The sequence below is a fragment of the Salvia miltiorrhiza genome, chromosome 2 (genome assembly GCF_028751815.1).
Source record: "Salvia miltiorrhiza cultivar Shanhuang (shh) chromosome 2, IMPLAD_Smil_shh, whole genome shotgun sequence".
Lineage (NCBI taxonomy): Eukaryota > Viridiplantae > Streptophyta > Magnoliopsida > Lamiales > Lamiaceae > Salvia > Salvia miltiorrhiza.
Genome location: NC_080388.1, coordinates 56283981 through 56303745, shown reverse-complemented (window position 1 = coordinate 56303745; position 19765 = coordinate 56283981). Strand labels below are relative to the sequence as shown.

At 31.5% G+C, this 19765-nt stretch overlaps 1 protein-coding gene across 1 annotated transcript; it reads right to left on the bottom strand.

Moving 5' to 3' along the window:
* Positions 1 to 17314: 17314 nt before the first annotated feature.
* Positions 17315 to 18529, bottom strand: LOC131009776 (uncharacterized). The gene is made up of 2 exons (XM_057937184.1): positions 17617 to 18529; positions 17315 to 17517 (listed from the first exon to the last, which is right to left on the bottom strand). Exons 1-2 carry the CDS (start codon positions 18527 to 18529, stop codon positions 17315 to 17317), a joined length of 1116 nt encoding a protein of 371 aa, XP_057793167.1.
* Positions 18530 to 19765: the final 1236 nt, after the last annotated feature.

The window sequence follows — 19765 nt, the reverse complement described above, 5'->3', positions numbered from 1 at the left end:
AAAATTAATATAATTTAAAATTAATCATGCTTCATAATTTAAAATTAATCATGCTTCATAATTTAAAATTAATCATGCTTCATAATTTAAAATTAAACTAACAACATATATTAAATAGATTAATATAATTTAAAATTAATCATGCTTCATATAATTTAGTTATAAACAAAATCAATTATAAATTAATTAACTATATATATCAAATAAATCTATTTAATTAATATATAATTAAATACATAAATAAATTCATAATTAAATAAATAAATAAATAAATAAGAGAGCGTACGGTGGTGGTTTCCGGTGGGTGTCGTGAAGAAGGCGGTGAAACGAGGTCGTCGAACTACAATAAATAATATAAGTGAAAATTATATAATTATATATATATAATTAAAATTAATGAGATATATATATATATATATATATATATATATATATATAGAGATCTAGAGAGAGAGAGAGAGAGAGAGAGATACCTGCTAGGGCGGCGGCGGTCGGCGGCGGCGGCGAAGCAGCAGCGGAAGCAGCAGCAGGCAGGGGAGGGGGGGTGGATTTTCGTGTGTGTGTGCGGCGCAGAAACTGAAAAAAGAAGGAACCCGCTGCCCTATATTTAAACGGTTACCGACGGCAAATGCCGCCGCTAGCTAGCGGCGGCAACTTTGCCGCCGTTAATTCTATAAAATAAATTATTTAATGCGTATTTTAATATTAACGGCGGCGTCGCCGCCGCTAGCTAACGGCGGGGAATTTGCCGTCGTTAGATGGCCGGTAAATTCGAAAGTTCGGGTCGCCTGGACTGCCGCCGCCGTGCCGCCGTTAGCTACCGACGGCAAAATAGCCGCCGGTAGTTTTCGCCGGTAAAAACGCGTTTTTTTGTAGTGTCCCACTTAAAAACACTAAATTATCCTTACCTTACAATGGATGGATGAAATATTTAGAGCCTCGTGCATCAATATTAATCTCACTCTATAAATACACCACTCATATTCATGCATAACTCACTCACATTTCTCTCTATTTTTCTCCTTGAAAACCCTACGTACTCTTCTAGGCCAGTTTTGCACATCACCTTACTACAGCTCAAAGATCTTCCAAACGCCAAGGCACGTTCGATCCATTCTTGTGAAGTTGTCCACCTAAAATCGTCGTCAATTTCAACTCAGGTCTTACAAATAATGTTTCAATCTTTTGATTTTTTTGAACAAGTTTAAAGTTGAGATTTACATCCATCTAACATCGAAACTCGAAAACTGGCTAAGGACTTTTGAAGCCTATTGTTCATGTTCATGTTTTGATTTATGTTTCATGTTTTTGTGAGTCACCCTAAAATGGCAAAATCTTCATGTTTTTGTGAGACCCCAAAATAGTAAAATGTTCATGTTTTTGTGAGACGGAGGGAGTATAAATTTATGAATAAGTTTCTTATATATAGCATATTCAGAGACCAATGTTTTTTTAGGACCATAACTTTGACTGTTTTGCAAATGTAGGACAAATTTTTTTGGGCTTGCAATTGTAGGACAAATTTTCAAAAATTGAGCATAACTAGGACAAATTGAGCCCGAAAAATCAATTTATCCTGCAATTGCAAGCCCAAAAATTTTTGTCCTACATTTGCAAAATGACAAAAGTTACGGCCCTAAAAAACGAGAGAGAATATAGAATTTTTTAAAATTTTTAATCTTTAAATAAATATAACTTTTACAATTCAAATCAAATATTTACATAAAATATGTCAAATTAAAGCTCTTATTGTGATATTTAATTTGATATGCATATTACATATTTTATAATTAGTCGAATTTTACAATTTTAGAAAGAAATAAAATAAAATAATTAAAAGATAAAAAAAATAAAAAATATAGTTTATAAATAAACCTTGAAAAAAATTAAAATTATATTTATTTAAAGATTAAATTTTTTAAAAAATTCTTTATTCTCTCTCTCTTTTTTAGGACCGTAACTTTGGTCATTTTGCAAATGTAGGATAAAAAATTTTGGCCTTGCAATTGCAGGACAAATTGATTTTTCGGGCTCAATTTGTCCTACTTATGTTCAATTTTTGAAAATTTGTCGTACAGTTATAAGCCCGAAAAAATTTGTACTACATTTGCAAAACAGTCAAAGTTATGGGCCTAAAAAAACTTTGGGCTCGCATATTCATTTAATATGGTGAAAATTTTCGCTCATTCGAGGATTCGAATTCGAGTTTAAATGGGTACTCATGCATTATAAACGGTTTATTTGTATATTTATATTAAATTATTCTTAAATTTATACTGACTTATTCGTTATTTTTCTTTTACACGATAAATTTGAATAACTTCATATCAGCCATAAAATTTAAATATCTATCATTTCAAATTTATTCATTTCTGACCGCCATTTTCAGTGAATCCGTTATCTAGTTATAATAAACAAACCATCAAACGAAAAATAAAACAGCTTAGTCTCAAACAAAAAGTAAATCATAGGAGTATCTTTCATTGAGAATAATCTAAAAACAGGAAATTACATAAAAGTTAATAACCGGCCGCGAGCAACATTATTTTCCATAGATACTTGAAATTGATTGCTAATTAAGAAATTTCATCCTGCAAACAAAATCAACAAATAATTTCAGTATATGAAGATTTTATGAAGAAAAAGAAAACAACATTATCTTTTAGGCACCTTTGTTCCTGATAAATATTTATTGAATTTTCCTAATATTCCTTATAGTTAGGCAGCGGCACATTCCCAGCCTCTATCTGTTGGATGTCTTCGACAAGCTTCTGGTAGTGGCACTTGATATCCTCCACCGTCTTCCCGCCACCAACGGCCGCCGCGATATTCTGCCACTTTCCCGGCGACGTCTCCTTGTCGTACTCGGCCACTGCATTTTCAAACCGCTTGTTTTCCTCAGCAGTCCAAGTCGTCTTAGACCCCATTTTAATGTTTATGTGATGGATTGTGACATAATAGTTACTCCTATTTATAAGAAGGTGGTGACATAGTTTTGCTGTGATTGCAGTTTGGTAAGAAAATGCGATATCGATGCAGATAAGATTAAAACAGCTGGTATAAGGAAAAAATTTAAGAAAAAGTACAGCTTGATTTCTAGACAGGTTGCTTTTTTATCCAAGGAAAGTTGATCCCAAGATATCCTCAAACGTGAAAATTGTATCCATATGCCTCTACAAACAATATTGCGTCTCATGTTTTATGTTAGGGCTCAAATGTATATAGATATAATTTTATCATCAAGGATTTAGTAATGGTGTGACAAAATATATATACGTATATTTTCTTTTAATGAATAGACATGCATGCAAAGTACTACTCCCTCCGTCCCACGAATCTTGACACGTTTGGTTTCGATACGAGAATTAAGGAGTTGTAGATTAGTGTTTTAAGTGTGTAGTTAATAAAATATAAAAGTGATAATATAACGTTTGGTTTCGGCACGAAAATTAAGGAGTTGTAGATTTGTGTTTTAAGTGTGTAGTTAATAAAGTATAAAAGTGATAAAGTAGGAGAGAGAAGGTAATAATTATTATCTTATTTAGAAATGTGTCAAGATTTGTGGGACGACCCAAAAAGAAATATTACGTGTCAAGCTTCGTGGGACGGAGGGAGTATAAGAAAACCTTGAAAAGATTAAAATATCCATGAAAATTTAGAAAGTTATAACTTGAAAATGATGAGATTAATTTTAAATTTATTTGCAAAAACTATCACAGTCATATATACTCAATAGTCTGAATTTGTATATTAGCCTAAAAGTGATTATATATATGCATTTCACTTTCGGATTATCCCAAATTAATTTGATTTATTGTGGTTGAATAACGTATAAATAATTTATTGGGCTAAAATTGTCATAAAATCATATTATATATCATGCAAAACTAGTGTGTTTTAATTCCCTAAAAAGACCTATCATGCATTTAATGGAAGGAATTGAAGTTGTTTAATTTAAAATTTATCTAGCTAATAATATATCCAATCTGTGGAGTATCAAATACTCAATTATTTGATTTATCAAGCTAATTTATGACACAACGAAAAGTCCCCCTAAATGTATTTTACAATTAATATGTGAGTTTGCAAAAACATTATATAGAATTAATTTATAGGATGTGGTACGTACGTATAAGAAGATGGTCAAAATCCAGTAGGTAGTTCACGGGCAAAACAAAAGAATTTCTGTTTTCTCATTCTCATCTCATGCTGCTCTTCTGTGCATGGGGATAAAAAGGAGCCTTGTTTTTCGATTCAAATGTTGCCTCTCACAGCTCAGCTGTTTATATATATAGCTGGCCAGATAAGTCCGTACGTTACATATATGCCTTTACATAACATTTTTTTTTTATAAAGCATAACAAAATATTATTAATTGCTACTTTCTTCCTATTATTATACCTCCTCACTCAAAAAACAAGGCTCATTTACGAGGAGTATCACTTAAATTCCCCTAAAAAAAGTGTCAATATATGAAAGTAGTTATTTTCTTTTAATAAACTTAAAATTTACTCACTCAAATAAATTTTTAAAAATTACTCATTTTTTATATTAAATGACTAAACTACCTCCAAGACTAAAATTTAAAAAAAATTACTTTTTTTTCTTTTACTCCCACTTGCCCTGTTCACCCCCGAACCCCAAGCCCAATTTTTTTTACTCTCCCCTCCCCGACCCCCCCACCCACCCCCAAGCCAAAAAAAAAATTTCTTTTACTCTCCCCTCTGCCCACCCCCAGACCCTCGACCCCCCCCTCCCCCCGATCACCCACCAATTTTATTTTTTTTGGCTTGGGGGTGGGGGGTTGGGGAGTGGGCAGGGCAGGGGGTAAAAGATTTTTTTTAAAGGGAGGTGTTTGAAGGGTAAAATGGTAAGTATGGGTATTTTTTTAAGTTTTTGTTGGAATAATTGGCTAATTAATGCCATAATTACTTTGATAATTAATGGAATTAAATGATATTTTTGGAATCTACATGTTAAGTAGATTAATTTGGTATATTTACTTGTTCAAATCTATTAACACTACAAGAAAATGCGGCTCTAACGACCGAAATTTCGGTCGTTAAAACCCAAAAATTGGTCGTTAATATTTTTAACGACCGATTTAACGACCGTTTTTTTCGGTCGTTGTTCGCATCGTCGTCCGAGTTTTAACGACCGTTTTTTCGGTCGTTAAATTTAACGACCGAAATTTCGGTCGTTAAAAAGAGAAAAATAAAATAAAAAATATAAATATATATTTTTTTAAATCTTTGTATCCCACAAGTATTTTTAGTGTATTTCTAATGTATTTTGACCTTAATTGCATACCATTTGACGAACTTCCCAATAGGTCACCCATCTTACTTGTGCTCTAAGTCAAGAGAGCTTAACCTTCAAGTTCCTTTCGAGTAGTTACCAGTACAGAACACTCGTATTATTGATATATATAGTACCTATTAATTCATTTAAACTCTAATTCAATATAAAATATCATTAATCATTTATAACCTTATAATATGTCGAGATAATAACTAAGATTTGTGGTGCCGGCGAAACATTGAAGGTAAATATACGATCGAATTTAAAATAATAAAAAATTAATATTATCGTAATTAAAAAAAAGAAAAGAAAATATGAGTATGAAAAATAACAATTAAATATACAACAAAATCAATATTAAATCAAATAATCAATATTAATAAAATTAATATATTTGAAAAATAATAAAATTGTTAATATTTTGAAAAATAATGAATCTAATAATTTAGAAAATCTAATAAGTCTAATAATTTATTATAATATAAATATAATAAATCTAATAATTTATTATTATTTGCAAATAATATCACATTTTTATTAATAATCAATATTATCTATTTTTTTAGAATAATATTATGAAAATAACAATTATTTTTAAAATATTCTCTATAATTTAAAAATAATAATTAAATAGAAAATTAATAAAAAATAATTAAATATTTATATATATATATAATCAAAAAAATAAAAATAAAAATAAATAAAAATAAAAACTAAATTTTAAAATTTTAAAAATTGAAAAATTAATATTAACGACCGATTATTCGGTCGTTAATAAATAAAATAAATAAATTAATATAAATAAAAATAAATAAAAAATAAAAAATAAAAAATAAATAAAATTAATTTTAACGACCGAAAAATTCGGTCTTTAAAAAAATTAATTAAAAAATATATTTTTTTATTTAAAAAATATTAAAAAACATTATTTTTTAAAAAAATATATATATTAATGACCGAATTTTCGGTCGTTAAACTTTAAAAAATAATTAAAATATAAAAAAACAATTTTTACGACCGAAAATTCGGTCGTAAAGAAAAATAAAATATTAAAATATTAAAAAAATAATTAGCGACCGAATTTTCGGTCATTAAAAAATAAAAAAATAATAAAAAATAAAATCGGTCGTGAGACGGTCGTAAATCGGTCGTTAAGGCCGCAAAATTAACGACCGAAAATTTCGGTCGTTAATTGCGTGTTTTCTTGTAGTGTAAGAATTGAATGAGTAATTAATGCCCAAAGATAGCCATTTGTAAATGGAAATGTGGTGTGCTAATTGCTATCCCACATTGAAAAACCAAGAGAGTTGTAAGCTATTTATAAAGTATTCTCTACCATGAAAAAGCAATTAAGTGTGCTCCTCTATGGTAGACCTTATGGTGTACCCAAGTGGGTTTGGACTTAGCCTAAAGCTCAAATTCCTACGACCGAGGCCGAGGCCGAGCACGTGCACGTCGCACTTTGCTCGTTCGCATCGTCGCGAAGAGCCTTGAGGAGCCTTTAGTTTTGGTAAATGAAACGGTGGCTCGGGTGATGTGGACAGTGACTAGGAGGACTCGTGGCAGTGACATGGAATGGAGGTGACAGCGTGGCGACTGTTCCGAACTGAACTAGTGCACCACTTCGGATTGAAGAGACACCTCTTCGAACCAGAAGGGTGCACCTCTTCAGACTGAAGAGTCACATTGGTTCAAGGAAAGTATTGGTTGGAAACTGATGAGATGAACCCAAGAATGAACAAGTTGTTCTACATTGCTGCATTGTTGGATCCGAGACAGAAGATAACACATGTGGAAAAGTGCTTGAAGAAAGTTTATGCTCCGCAACGAGCAATTGAATTGTTGGGGGAGGGTGCGCAACTCATTGAATGAGTTGTTTGAGTATTACAAGAAACAACTTGCTTCAACTGATGAAGCACTTGCGAATACACCTACTTCAGTTCAAATTGAACCTCAAGTTAGTGGTGCTCGAAGTCATGTTGATGTTATTTCTTATGATAGTGAAGATGTCAGAGATTACTGTGTACTTTGCTGAAAAGAAATACAAGCACAAAGCTATTGAGGGTGATCAGTTTGATATCCTACAGTGATGGTCCAAAAATAGCCCGCGCTTCCCTATTCTATCCGAGATGGTGAGGGACATCATGGCTATCCCTATATCGAGCGTTGCTTCTGAGGCTGCATTTAGCACGGGTAGTCGTGTTTTATCTAAATCTAGAAGCTCGTTGACTGTTAAAATGGTGGAGGCTTTGATATGCGCTGAGGATTGGCTCAAATCTAGTTCGTCGGATAAATTTCTCCAAAATGAAGAAGATGTGTCTGAGACTGAGTTAGAGAAGGAGTTTGAATCGGTTGAGTACTTTAATGTCTTATAAACTATAAAATTCAAATCATTACAATTTACAAATATGCTAATTATTCTTTTTATTTTTATTTTAAAAAATTAACAGTTTTGACACAACTTGGAATGAGTGGAGGACATGGAGTTCGTGGAGAAAGTAGTGGAGATGTTTCTAGTCAGACAAGTCGAAGTGTCTTACCGTGAATCAATTTTTTTGTTGTTGGTGTTGAACTTTAAACTTGTTAGTTTATATTATGTTATGTTTGTTGCCTTGTTGGTGGAGTTCAGACTAATTTTATTAGATTTTTTTATGGATTGAAAGTAATTGACTTGTTATTGTTGTTTTTGGCTATAATGTGAGTTAGTAGTTTACTTTAAGTGTCGTTAATTGTTGCCTAGGTTGGGAATTAATTTATTATCATTGTTCTTTTTTTTTAAATATAAATTACATGTGTCTGTAAAAAAAATTTGGTTCTAAATTATCACAAATTATGAATTGGTGCAATGGATAAGACCTCATTCTTTCTTTCAAAGGTCAAAAGTTCAAATCTTATTGCACACATTCTACAAAGTTGAATTTTTTTAAATAAAAATCGGTTAAATTCGGTTAATTCGACCAAATTGAGAAACAATGAATTAATCGGTTCTGACCGATTAACCGATTAAAACCGATTCGGTTACCGGTTAGGAAGATAGTCCTTAACCGGTTCCGGTTAACCGGTTCGGTGCCACCCCTACATTGTTAAAATTAATTTGATGTAGTGATTTATGTTATTCTAACTTATGTTATTAACTATTATTGAATGTAAAAATACCAAAAAATAAATTGTAGCATTTTCATATTTAATTTCTAATAAAGGAATAGTGGACACTAGGAAAGTTAAAGGTATTATTTTTAGAAATTTGTCAATTGAACTAATCATGCCATCTAATTAACTTAATTTATGGAGATACTAATAATATCATTAAAAATGCAATCAAAGATAAAATAATCAAGCAATAATATAGTTTTTTTAGAGGCAATTAATGATTGAATATTTAATATATTACCTACTATAATTAATATTTAAAAATGAAAAGGTGAAAAAACAGGAAAAATGAAGTTACTATTTTCGACAATCCGTAAGCGTTCTTATATAGTATTATATAGATTTGGAGTAATATTTATGTATCGTTTGAAAAACAATCATTAAATATTTTTAGAAAAAATCCAAATATAAGTAATAATATAATGCTATTATTATACATTAAAATAAATAATTTTACCCTAAATGTCTTATTATCACATTTTAACAATATAGCAATTGATCCATCCATATATCTATACTATATTAAAACAGCAGTTTTCAATTAGAAATTAATTTCAAATCAATTTGAAATTGATTTGAATGGCAATTTTGATAATACTATTAATATGAAGGTTAAAAAGAAATTATTAACACCCACTAATTCATCTCACACGTTCACACTAATTCAACAAAATATATTAATTAATTAGAAAACACTATTCAAATATAATTATACAATCCACGTTTTATCCACTGAACAAATAAACTACCACTAAACAAATTAACTAACGAGCAATTATCAAAACTAAATTTGAATGGTCTTTTATTTGATTTTATATGTATATCCATATTCACAAATTATAAATTCAAATTGATACTCTAAATAATGCACATGCTATAGATAATTAGGTAGAAAAATTAGATGGTATATTCGAAGAAGTATTTTACTATAAAAAAGATGGGCACTTGTATTACCGTAATTCACTTATATATTGATATATATATATATATATATATATAATGTATATTCAATGAAAATGCTTTAGATATAATATTTTTTATGGTGAAAACTATCACATAATTCATATTAGAAATTGACGATCTAATTTAGAACATTAACTGAAAATTAATCCATTTTTAACACTAATCTTGAAAATTAATGGGAAATGAGTAATTAATTTGCAAGTTTTAGACGCTAACTGGTGCATTAACTGATATACATATTATATTCAAAAAAATGTAATGATGGTTAGTTGGATACACTATACATAGTAATGTTAGATGCACAATTTGTCCACTCAATTTTAAAGAAATAAATTATATCGACGGAAATGTTGATTCAACATTGGAGGATTCGTAGGAGAGTAATTTGTTCTTCGACATAAATATCGAAATCAGTTGCACTTTTTTTCTAACATGCAATTAAATGTAATTTTTGTATAACAGTCGATGGGGAAATAAACTTTTCCGGTATGCAAAATCTAGGTGGTATGTTTATTAGCTTACAATTAATTTTTATTATTTTAATGTTTGGTTTAACATTTATATGAAAATACTCTACATATATTCTACAAATATTTTAATTATAAAAAGTATTTGCACTTGTAATTTTTCAAATATTTATAACTATTATAATTGATTTACTATTTATAATATATATACAAAATTATTTTCGTGCATCGCACGAGGGAAAATACTAGTACTAATATAAAATGTGTCTTGAGTACAAAATATAGATCGCCTATTATATCTCTATATTTATTTTTAAGGATAATTATGTAAATTATATATCATATCTTTAGAAGAATATATTAATTTATTAGATACTATTAAAATATTATAAAAATATATTAGTTAATTAGACTATCTTACCCTGATATATACGTAAAACTCTTATTATCTTGTAATAGTTGGTCTTCTGTACTAACTTTATATGTAAAATTATCTTGATAATGGAACATTGGAACCAAATTATAATATTTCTTAGTACTACAACTAGGGATGTCAATCCAGCCCGAAATCCGTGGGCCGACCCGAATAATCCGACAAAATTAGAGGGTTGGGGTTGAAAAATCACAACCCGATTATAAATCGGGCTAATTGGGGTAGCCCGTTTGGGCTGGCGGGTTGAAGCGGGCCAGCCCGTTGGGCTACAGGTTTTTTTTTTTTTAATTGAATTTTAAAATATATTAGAGTTTAGGCTTTTAGGGTTTGAGATTTTTTTAGATGCTTTTTTTCTTTAATTTCAAATTATTGTTGAATATTCTATTTTTATTTTTTTAACAAAGTTGAACATTTTATTGTTATTAACTTATTTTATATAGTCTAAAAAACTTATTTTATATGTTATGTAATCTTGAATATATTATATTTTTGCATTTCATGCTTTGCTATAATTTATATCTTTAATATCTATGTATATTTTATACATTATACATTAGATCATTAAAAATAATAGAATACAAATGATAATTTTATTTTTATACCTTTAACTTGATTAGCCCAATGGGCTAGCCCGAAACCCGAACGTTTAGGGTTAGGGTTGAAGATTTACAACCCTAAAAAATCTTCAACCCGATTAGCCCGCACCCCGATTAACCCGGAACCCGATAGAGCTAGCCCGAAAATCTGGTGGGCTGGCCCGATTAACATCCCTAACTACAACTATTCCAATATCTAATTTATATTTGAAAATTGTTGCACCAGGCAAGGAACTACAAGTAATTTTGGAGGTGGCTATTCCAAATTAGTCCTGCTATGGCGGATTTTAACCATAACAAATTCATTTCGGCTATGGTCCATTAAATCTTTCGAGCCAATATACATCTTTAGGCCCAACAACTCAATTTATTTACTGATAAGCCCAATCTATTATGGACTGAATAGATATATCCATATCAATTCCATTTTAACGCAACATGTTCTTTTTTTCCACTAAAAATCAAATATTACATAAAATATAGTTGTATAATACTGAACTCTAATTTAAATTATTAATCGAAATCCAAAAATAAATCATGAAACATACATAAAATAGTTATTAACTAATCCTTGTTAAAATGATCAACTAATTCACACATTTTTTCTTTGAGTTGGATTAATTCACACATATTAAAGAAAATAAAGTGAATGTACACGGAAAACTAAAATCACATTAAACTTTGGGGTTATTGCCGGAAAATATATGTAGTTTGTCAATTTTATGGTTTATAACATGACTTTATAATTTGACTAGAAAATACATCAATTTTCAATTTAATCGCAATTATAACATGACTTTATAGTCTGACAACAAAATACACCAAGTTTCAATTTATTCTCAATTATAACATGACCTTGTAATTAATTTAGTATAATAATATCAAAGTTTAATACATCAAATATTTTTAATTTTCTTTTCATCTCACAATATACTATATATATATATACATACATATATATTTGATAAATATACATCTATATGTAAATAATATATAATATTATTTACTTTTTAACATAGTTTCTATTATATATGTGCCTAAATTATTTATTGGTCCTAATATTTTATAATTTCATAATTTAAATAAATAAATACTTATTATATATGTAATATATTAATAGAATATTAAAATCAAATATATATATATATATATGTGCATTTGTGTGTTGAAAATGTAGATATATATATATATGTGTGTGTATGTATTTTTAAACCATAAATATAATATCTTGATATATATATATATATATTATGAAATAATTAATCATCTAACTTTATTTTTATAAAAATTAATCAATTAATTAACAATATTTTATACATAACAATTTAATATAAAAACAATAAATATTAATACATCTATGATGAAAAATAATCTAAATAAGGTCATGTTATAATTGACAATAAATTGAAACTTTGTGAATTTTCTTGTCAGACTATAAAGTCATGTTATAATTGCGATTAAATTGAAAATTGATGTATTTTCTGGTCAAATTATAAAGTCATGTTATAAGCCAGAAAATTGACAAACTACATGAATTTTCCGGCAATAACCCCTTAAACTTTTCTACTATACCTTTATTAATTGACTAAAAAAAAGATCGAGATTCATAAATTAAAGATAATAAACATTAATATAGGTCTAACAAGAAAAGTGACTATGATTTCGGAAACATTAAATACAGGATTATTAAGGAAGATAGACATTTTTTAGGGAAAGGAAGATAGACATTAATACACATTTAACAAGAAAAATGAGTACTATGAATTTTCGTCACAAATAAAAATGGAATATGAGACTACATCTTTTCGAGGGAAAAAGAGAGAAAACATGTCGACCAAAAAAAAGGTGTTCTTTATTTGATGATTAATTTTGAGGCATTTCAAAGAAACTACTTTTCTACTTGTAATGCAGATGCAGTTGAGCTGACCTGATCTGACGCACAATTTCCTGTTTCTCTTCGAAAAGTCAAGTAATTTTTTGTTCATAACCAAATAAAATATAACTATGTATTATATTGTCTTTCCATTGTATATGACATCGATCCTTACAAATGAATTACTAGTGTTGATGCCAAAAATTATTTCTTGCCCGATGACTTTGCTTTCTATTTATATACTATTATCGTTTAATTCAATCTTCACCCTAAATTTTAAGCACAATTATCATCAATTATAATTTAATATTGTAGATTTGTTGTGTGTGTATTGTTTAAATTTTCAAGTTTAAATATATATTTATTTTCAGGATTTAACAATTTGGATATAGGCTATGAGTATAGCGATGCATTGTGCAAATCAAACTCATCTTCAAGTAATGTTTTAATTAATTATACAAGTATTATTAATAATATGTTTATGTTTATATATTATATCTAATGAGCAAAAAAACGTAAACGAAATACAAGTGATTTGAACAGTAAATTAATAATACATTCTTTCAAAATAAATATATATTTAAAGCATATAAACCACAAACATTTGATTTAAATATATTGTTTATTTATTTAGGTTCGTTGCTATATTAATTAAAAATGTGTCTGATTGCATTTATTATGGTGCTACAAGATTAGAATATGAATTTGTTCAAAAAATTCTATTTTGTTTTGATATCAAAACTCCTTGAAATGATTATGACCTAATTGTTGTATAGTCTATAGCTCAATTGTTAGAGAGCTTATTTTTCTATTGTATTCAGCTAAGGGGGAACCTTTAAGCCAAGGTTCATGTAAGACAACTCAGATTTGAAGGAGAAACTGAATAACCACTACAAAGCAAAGTGTTTGTAGAAGTGTTCATGTAACAGTTTACTTCTTATTTGAAAAACTCTTCATACACTTACCCCCTCTCCAAGATATTCAGAAGTTGGTGTTAGAAATAAAAAGAAAGTAAGCAACGAAGTGTTTAGCTATCTGAAAGTAAGATAGAAACCGGTCACAACCATAAACCTGTGGTACTATTAAGGTTACAACTGAACAAACTAGCTTGCAGCTATAAAACAAACAATCCAGAAGTTAAATGGATTCACTTGTTAATCAAGTCTAGGAGGCTTTATTATGAAATGCATTAAATTTTGTGTGCTTTCAGTCTCTATTCTTTTTTGTGAATCAAGGACCAACACCTAAGCTAAAACGATAATTGTAAGTTATACCTAGTTTGATTAGCTGAAGAAGACGAAGAAAACAACTGGAATGTTATGACACAAGAGAGAATTTGCTGCTGTATTCGAAAATGAAAGATAACGTAGAGTACAAGAGAGCACGTATGTCCTATTTATAGATTACAAATGAAGGGTAAAACGGTAAATTCGTCTGTGGTGCATGCGCCTTGCGTATTTGAGGGTAGAATGGTAACTTTGCCTTCACGCGGGAGACTTCCCCGCGCTTTCCAGTGACTCCGCTGTTGAAGAGCATTCCTCTGGCGAGAACAGCTTCTCTGCCGGATGTAGTTTCTCTGGTGGAGATGACTTCTCTAGTGAGGGTGACTCCTCTGGCGAACATGATTCCTCTGGCAAGAGCCATTCCTCTGGTGGGTGAGATGTCTCTGGTGAATAGGATCCCTCTGGTGAGAATGATTCCTCTGGTGAGGATGATTCCTCTGACGAATGCGCTTCTTCTGCCATACTCGTTCCGCTGGTGGGGCCGATTCCTCTGATTTGCATCATTTCCCTACTCTGCACATATCACTCCTCATCACTTTTAATATTGTATTATTGAACTGTCATCATTAGCACACAAACACATAAGCTAGCACATCAACATATTTTTTTTATCAACTGACTTGAACTCAAACTATTTGCATGAGCTTAATTCTAAATCAACACTTTCTGCACTTAAAAATGCTTGTAATAGTAATATAGTGTCAAACTACTAAGGCTAGGAAGCTATTCATGAGTTTTTTTTAGGTAAATAAAATATATTAAAAAAGCACGAGGGGTGCAACCCAACAGAAAAAACAAAGTTCACCACAAACATACAAAAGATAGGATCACAAGAGCTTAAGACAGTGAGATGGATTGCACATCCAATCTCCAAGACTATAAAAAGTCCTATTGTGAGAAAGATTTGAAAACCAAAACTTATATACCTAGCAATGCAGACATTCGTAAGTGATAATTAATCATAGAAACAATAATCATCCAATTAGACTTATACAGACATAAGCAACAACTAGATCCTAAGTATCTCAAAAGCCTCCAAACAGACAAGACTTTGGATATTATTTATGTACATATTCTTTAAATTGAATAAAATAACACGGAATTATGCCAAAACATAAAATTAAAATAAAAAACATTTTTGATCATATAATATAAAAATCATGTGATGTGTAAAAGGGAAGTTGCTATTTGAAAAGCTAGTATTAGTAGGTTAAGTGTGAATCAAAGATGTGATCTGTATTGAACGGTTTCCATAAAAACTAGCAATTATTGAGTGTAGGAGACCCAGTCAACCACTAAAATCTTTCTAAAATGTCCCCATCACATAGGAAAATTTTAAATTAGGACCCTCTTGTTATGTCGATTTGTGCATGTGTTGGCTCGAAATTATTGAAAAATGCCCAACAAAAAGTTGAAGATTCAATATTTATGTCGTTATCTTATTATGCCGACTTTTCTATTACTATGTGCCGTCTATACATTCTAATCTTAGCTTTAGTACACGGTTAGACTATACCTATTTCATTTTTTTTTTCTTTTTTTTTACTCCCTCCGTTCCGTGAAAGTGGAGCAATTTCTTTTCGACACGAGTTGTAAGGAGTTAGTATTTTATACATGTTAAATATGATAGGTAAAAAGTGAAAATGTGAATAAAGAGAAAAATTTTTGTCATACAAAAAAATTGCTCAAACTTCGCGGTTGCTCAAGTTTCGTAGGACGGAGGGACTATTATTTATAATGTTTCATAGCTATAATTGTCAAAACAAAAATATCTATTATTATAAACTAGCCGTTATTTTCATAAAAAGGAATATGACTAAGGTGAAGTTTGTACATGTATATCTCGTAGGTATTATAATTGTGTGTTATTGTTATCATATATATAGTATAACGTAATGTTGATAAATATCATTAATTTTAATTATTAAAAGTAACTTAGGGCATTCATTATAGAGAGTCAAGGTGGGCTCTTAAATGTGGTCCCCACCATCTAAGAGCCTATCCTCTATAGAAGAGCCAACACAACTCTTAATTTTTTATTTTTATTTTGTATTTAATTTTAATGTCTTTTTTAATTAAAATTAACATTAAACTTAACTTAAATTTCATCAAAATAAAAATTAAACATTATATTAATAAAAAAATGAAAATAAACATTATAATAAAACAAAAATAAACATTACAAATAATTTCAAAAAAAAATGGCATTTGCTGCTTGGCCCAGGCGGTAAGTTTTCAATTTTTTTTTAATTGGCACAAAATTCTTGATTGGGCCGTGTTATACACGCGCCCAACTAAAAATTGGTCTGCACAGGGTGAACGGACGAGGGGTGGGTGTGGGATGAGAGGGTGCGGCAATGAGGGGCTGGTGCGCACCGCGTTGCGCACCCCTACAGTGGGTGCTCTTATACACTTTATTATCTCATAAGTTTTCACGAACATTTTCATATAAACTCGTTTAAAACACTCACGAACATGTTAACAAATATTGTGTACATGTTTGCAAATAGAAGCTCGTTTATGTTAACAAACTTTAACGAGTTGAGCACAATCCAAACTCAATTGTTACTCATGAGTTCGGCTCGTTACATCATGATTTCAATAATCAAAGTAATTAAATTCATTTCTAATTTGCTATAGAAAATATATAATTCTCAACTTTATAATTATGATTATTATACCTATCTTGAGACATTTTCTTATACAACTAAAGTTTTATCCTTTATTCACCTCTTTATTTTTTCACCTACACACAAAATATTATTTTCTTAATACTAATATATGCCCACAAAATATTATGTTCTTAATACTAATATATGCCCAAAAAAAGGTCTCCAGATGGAATAGAAATTAAACTATGAGGATCTTGAATCAAGGTTACACGCAATTGTAAATGACATGCGCCTTTCTCACAGTAGCTTTGGTTGAGAGATGAAGAAACCGAGTTTCTCGAGTTCCTTCTCCGTTTTCACTACGTGTATATATACTTAGAGCATCCACAATGCTTGCATCCATAGTGGGTGCAATAGAATGGGTCCCACTTCTATTGCACCCACTCCAACAATGGTATTGCACCCACCCGGGTCCAATAGATTTTAATTTCATTTTCTTTTTACTTTTATTCTTTTTTCAATTTAAATTAAACAACTTCAATTTTAACAACATAAAATTCATTCAACTAAAAATCGAAACATTACAAATAAAATTAAAAAAACAACAAATATTTACTTGCATTTAAAGCCGTCGAACTACGGGTCAACCGGACCAAAGCGTGCCCATATATGCTCAACCAAATCGTCGCGGATGCGAGCATGCAATCGTGCATCCTTCAAGCTTGCATTCCGTGCCAAATAGGCGGTGAACTCCGGTGGTGCTCCGGAATTGAATTGTGTTTGAAGAGTAGAACTTGGTCCCTCGCCGTCGTCACCGTCAAAATTACTTGCATTTCCACCTTCTTCCTCAATGATCATGTTGTGCAATATGATGCATGCAAACATGATCGAACTCATTTGCTCCGCCTTCCACAAACGCGACGGTCCTTTAATTATACCCCACCGAGCCTGAAGAACACCGAAAGCTCGTTCCACATCCTTCCTTGCAGCTTCTTGCATCACCTTGAACCTCCGCTTCTTCTCATCGTTCGGAAATTGGAAGCTCTTCACGAACACCGGCCAGTCCGGATAGATGCCGTCTGTTAAGTAGTATCCTCGAGTGTGGTGAGAATTGTTGGCGAGGAAGTGCACAGCCACTTCATGCCCCGCTAAAACATCGTTGAATAGCGTGGACTGGTGGAGCACGTTGATGTCGTTGTTGGACCCAGCGACTCCAAAGAATGCATGCCAGATCCACAAATCTTGTGAAGCAACGGCCTCTAATATAATTGTTGGCTCGCCTTGATCCCCTCGAGTGTAGGCGCCGTGCCAAGCCACGGGGAAATTCTTCCATCCCCAATGCATGCAGTCTAGGCTCCCCAACATTCCCGGGAACCCATGGCGGGCTTCGTGCATTGCAGTGATGCGTTGCACATCGGCAGTTGTTGGCCGCCTCAAATACGTGCCGCCAAAGATACGAACGACGGCCTTGCAGAATTTCTTCAAGCATTCCAACTCCGTCGACTCTCCTATACGGAGATATTCGTCACAACAATCAGCAGAAGTTCCGTATGCCAATTGTCGAACAGCGGCAGTGCACTTCTGGATCGGAGAGAAGCTTAAGCGGCCAACAGCATCCGAACGTTGTTGGAAGTAAGGATCGACTTCTAGCGCATTGACAATGCGTAGAAACAACTCCCGGCTCATGCGAAATCGACGGCGAAAGAATTGTGGCCCATAAACAGGCTCGACGGCGAAATAATCGCGATGGAGGCGCTCGGCTCCACCTTCACGGTCACGACGAACCACTGCCCGCTTTTTCGTCGGGCGTGGTGGAGGTGGATCGAAACGATATGAACTTGCCACTGTCATAAAATTCACAGCACATCTCATAAAAAATAAATCGGGGGCTTGAGTAGGATCGGGAAGAGGAGGAAATTGTGCGGGATCAACATGAACTTCTTCGTCGGATGAAGAATTTGAGGAAGAATTATTGTTGGAAGAATTGGTGGATGAAGACATTTTTTTTAGGAGTTGAAGAGAATTGGTGGATGTAGTGTTTGTGATTGAGGGAAGGGGATATATATGGGTGAAAAAGGAAAAAAAAAAATCGGCCGAGAAGACCGTTGCCTTCAACGGTCAAATGACCGTTTAAATTTTTTTTTTTTCGGAAATGGGGCACGTGTAAAACACGCCCCTCCTTCGCTCCCACTATTGCCGAGTGCGTTCGAACGCCCCCTCCCTTCGCTCCCGGGTGCGGCAACGGCGCTGGGTGCGATAGGCCGGGTTCGATCCGGCCATCGCACCCAGCGCTGCGGATGCTCTTATGTCAGGAAGATGACCTAGTTAATGAGTTTGGGTGTCTTTTTTTTATTGTAAATTTAGTGTGAGAAAATAAGAAAAAAAATGAGAAATCTTCATCGCATTCATCTTTTTTTATTTTATGTTCTTTTAGGAGGAAAACACAGGAAAATATTATCACACCATTGCCGATGATAATATTATCATGAATTGAAATGAAAATAGGCTGCTCGAATTTTTTTTCAATCTTGTCCGAAAAAATTATTCGTCATATATACAGAATATGTTAAAAGAATGAAACATTGGAGAAAATATATTTCTCCACCATTTCCCATCAAAGAGAATGCACCATTAAGTTGATTTTTTTTTTATAAATTACATAAATAAATAAATAAATTTAAAGATCGCGCGGCTGAAAACTCGAATCCAAGACCTGAGGTCTTGAACATTAACCTCCTATCACTAGACTAACACACGCACACAAATTTTTTTAATTTCCCTTAAAATTGCTATTATCCATAATTATTTACTAGTAGTCATTATAACTCCCGTTCATGCATGAGAGATTAATTGTAGTCTTGCAATATAAACATATTAAATATTAAAATTAAGTACTATTATAACGTCTACGCAAGATCAAATGAAATAAAAGAAAATAAGTGTCAATTGACATGCATGCAGGGATATACGCGTTGAATGATTGGCGGCTTTGGATTTTAATTGGAGTCGTCTTCGTCTTTCGCAGTTGTTCCTTTGATTTTGGTATATATACCAAAGTCACTGTTTGATTTCGAGATTAATTAGGAC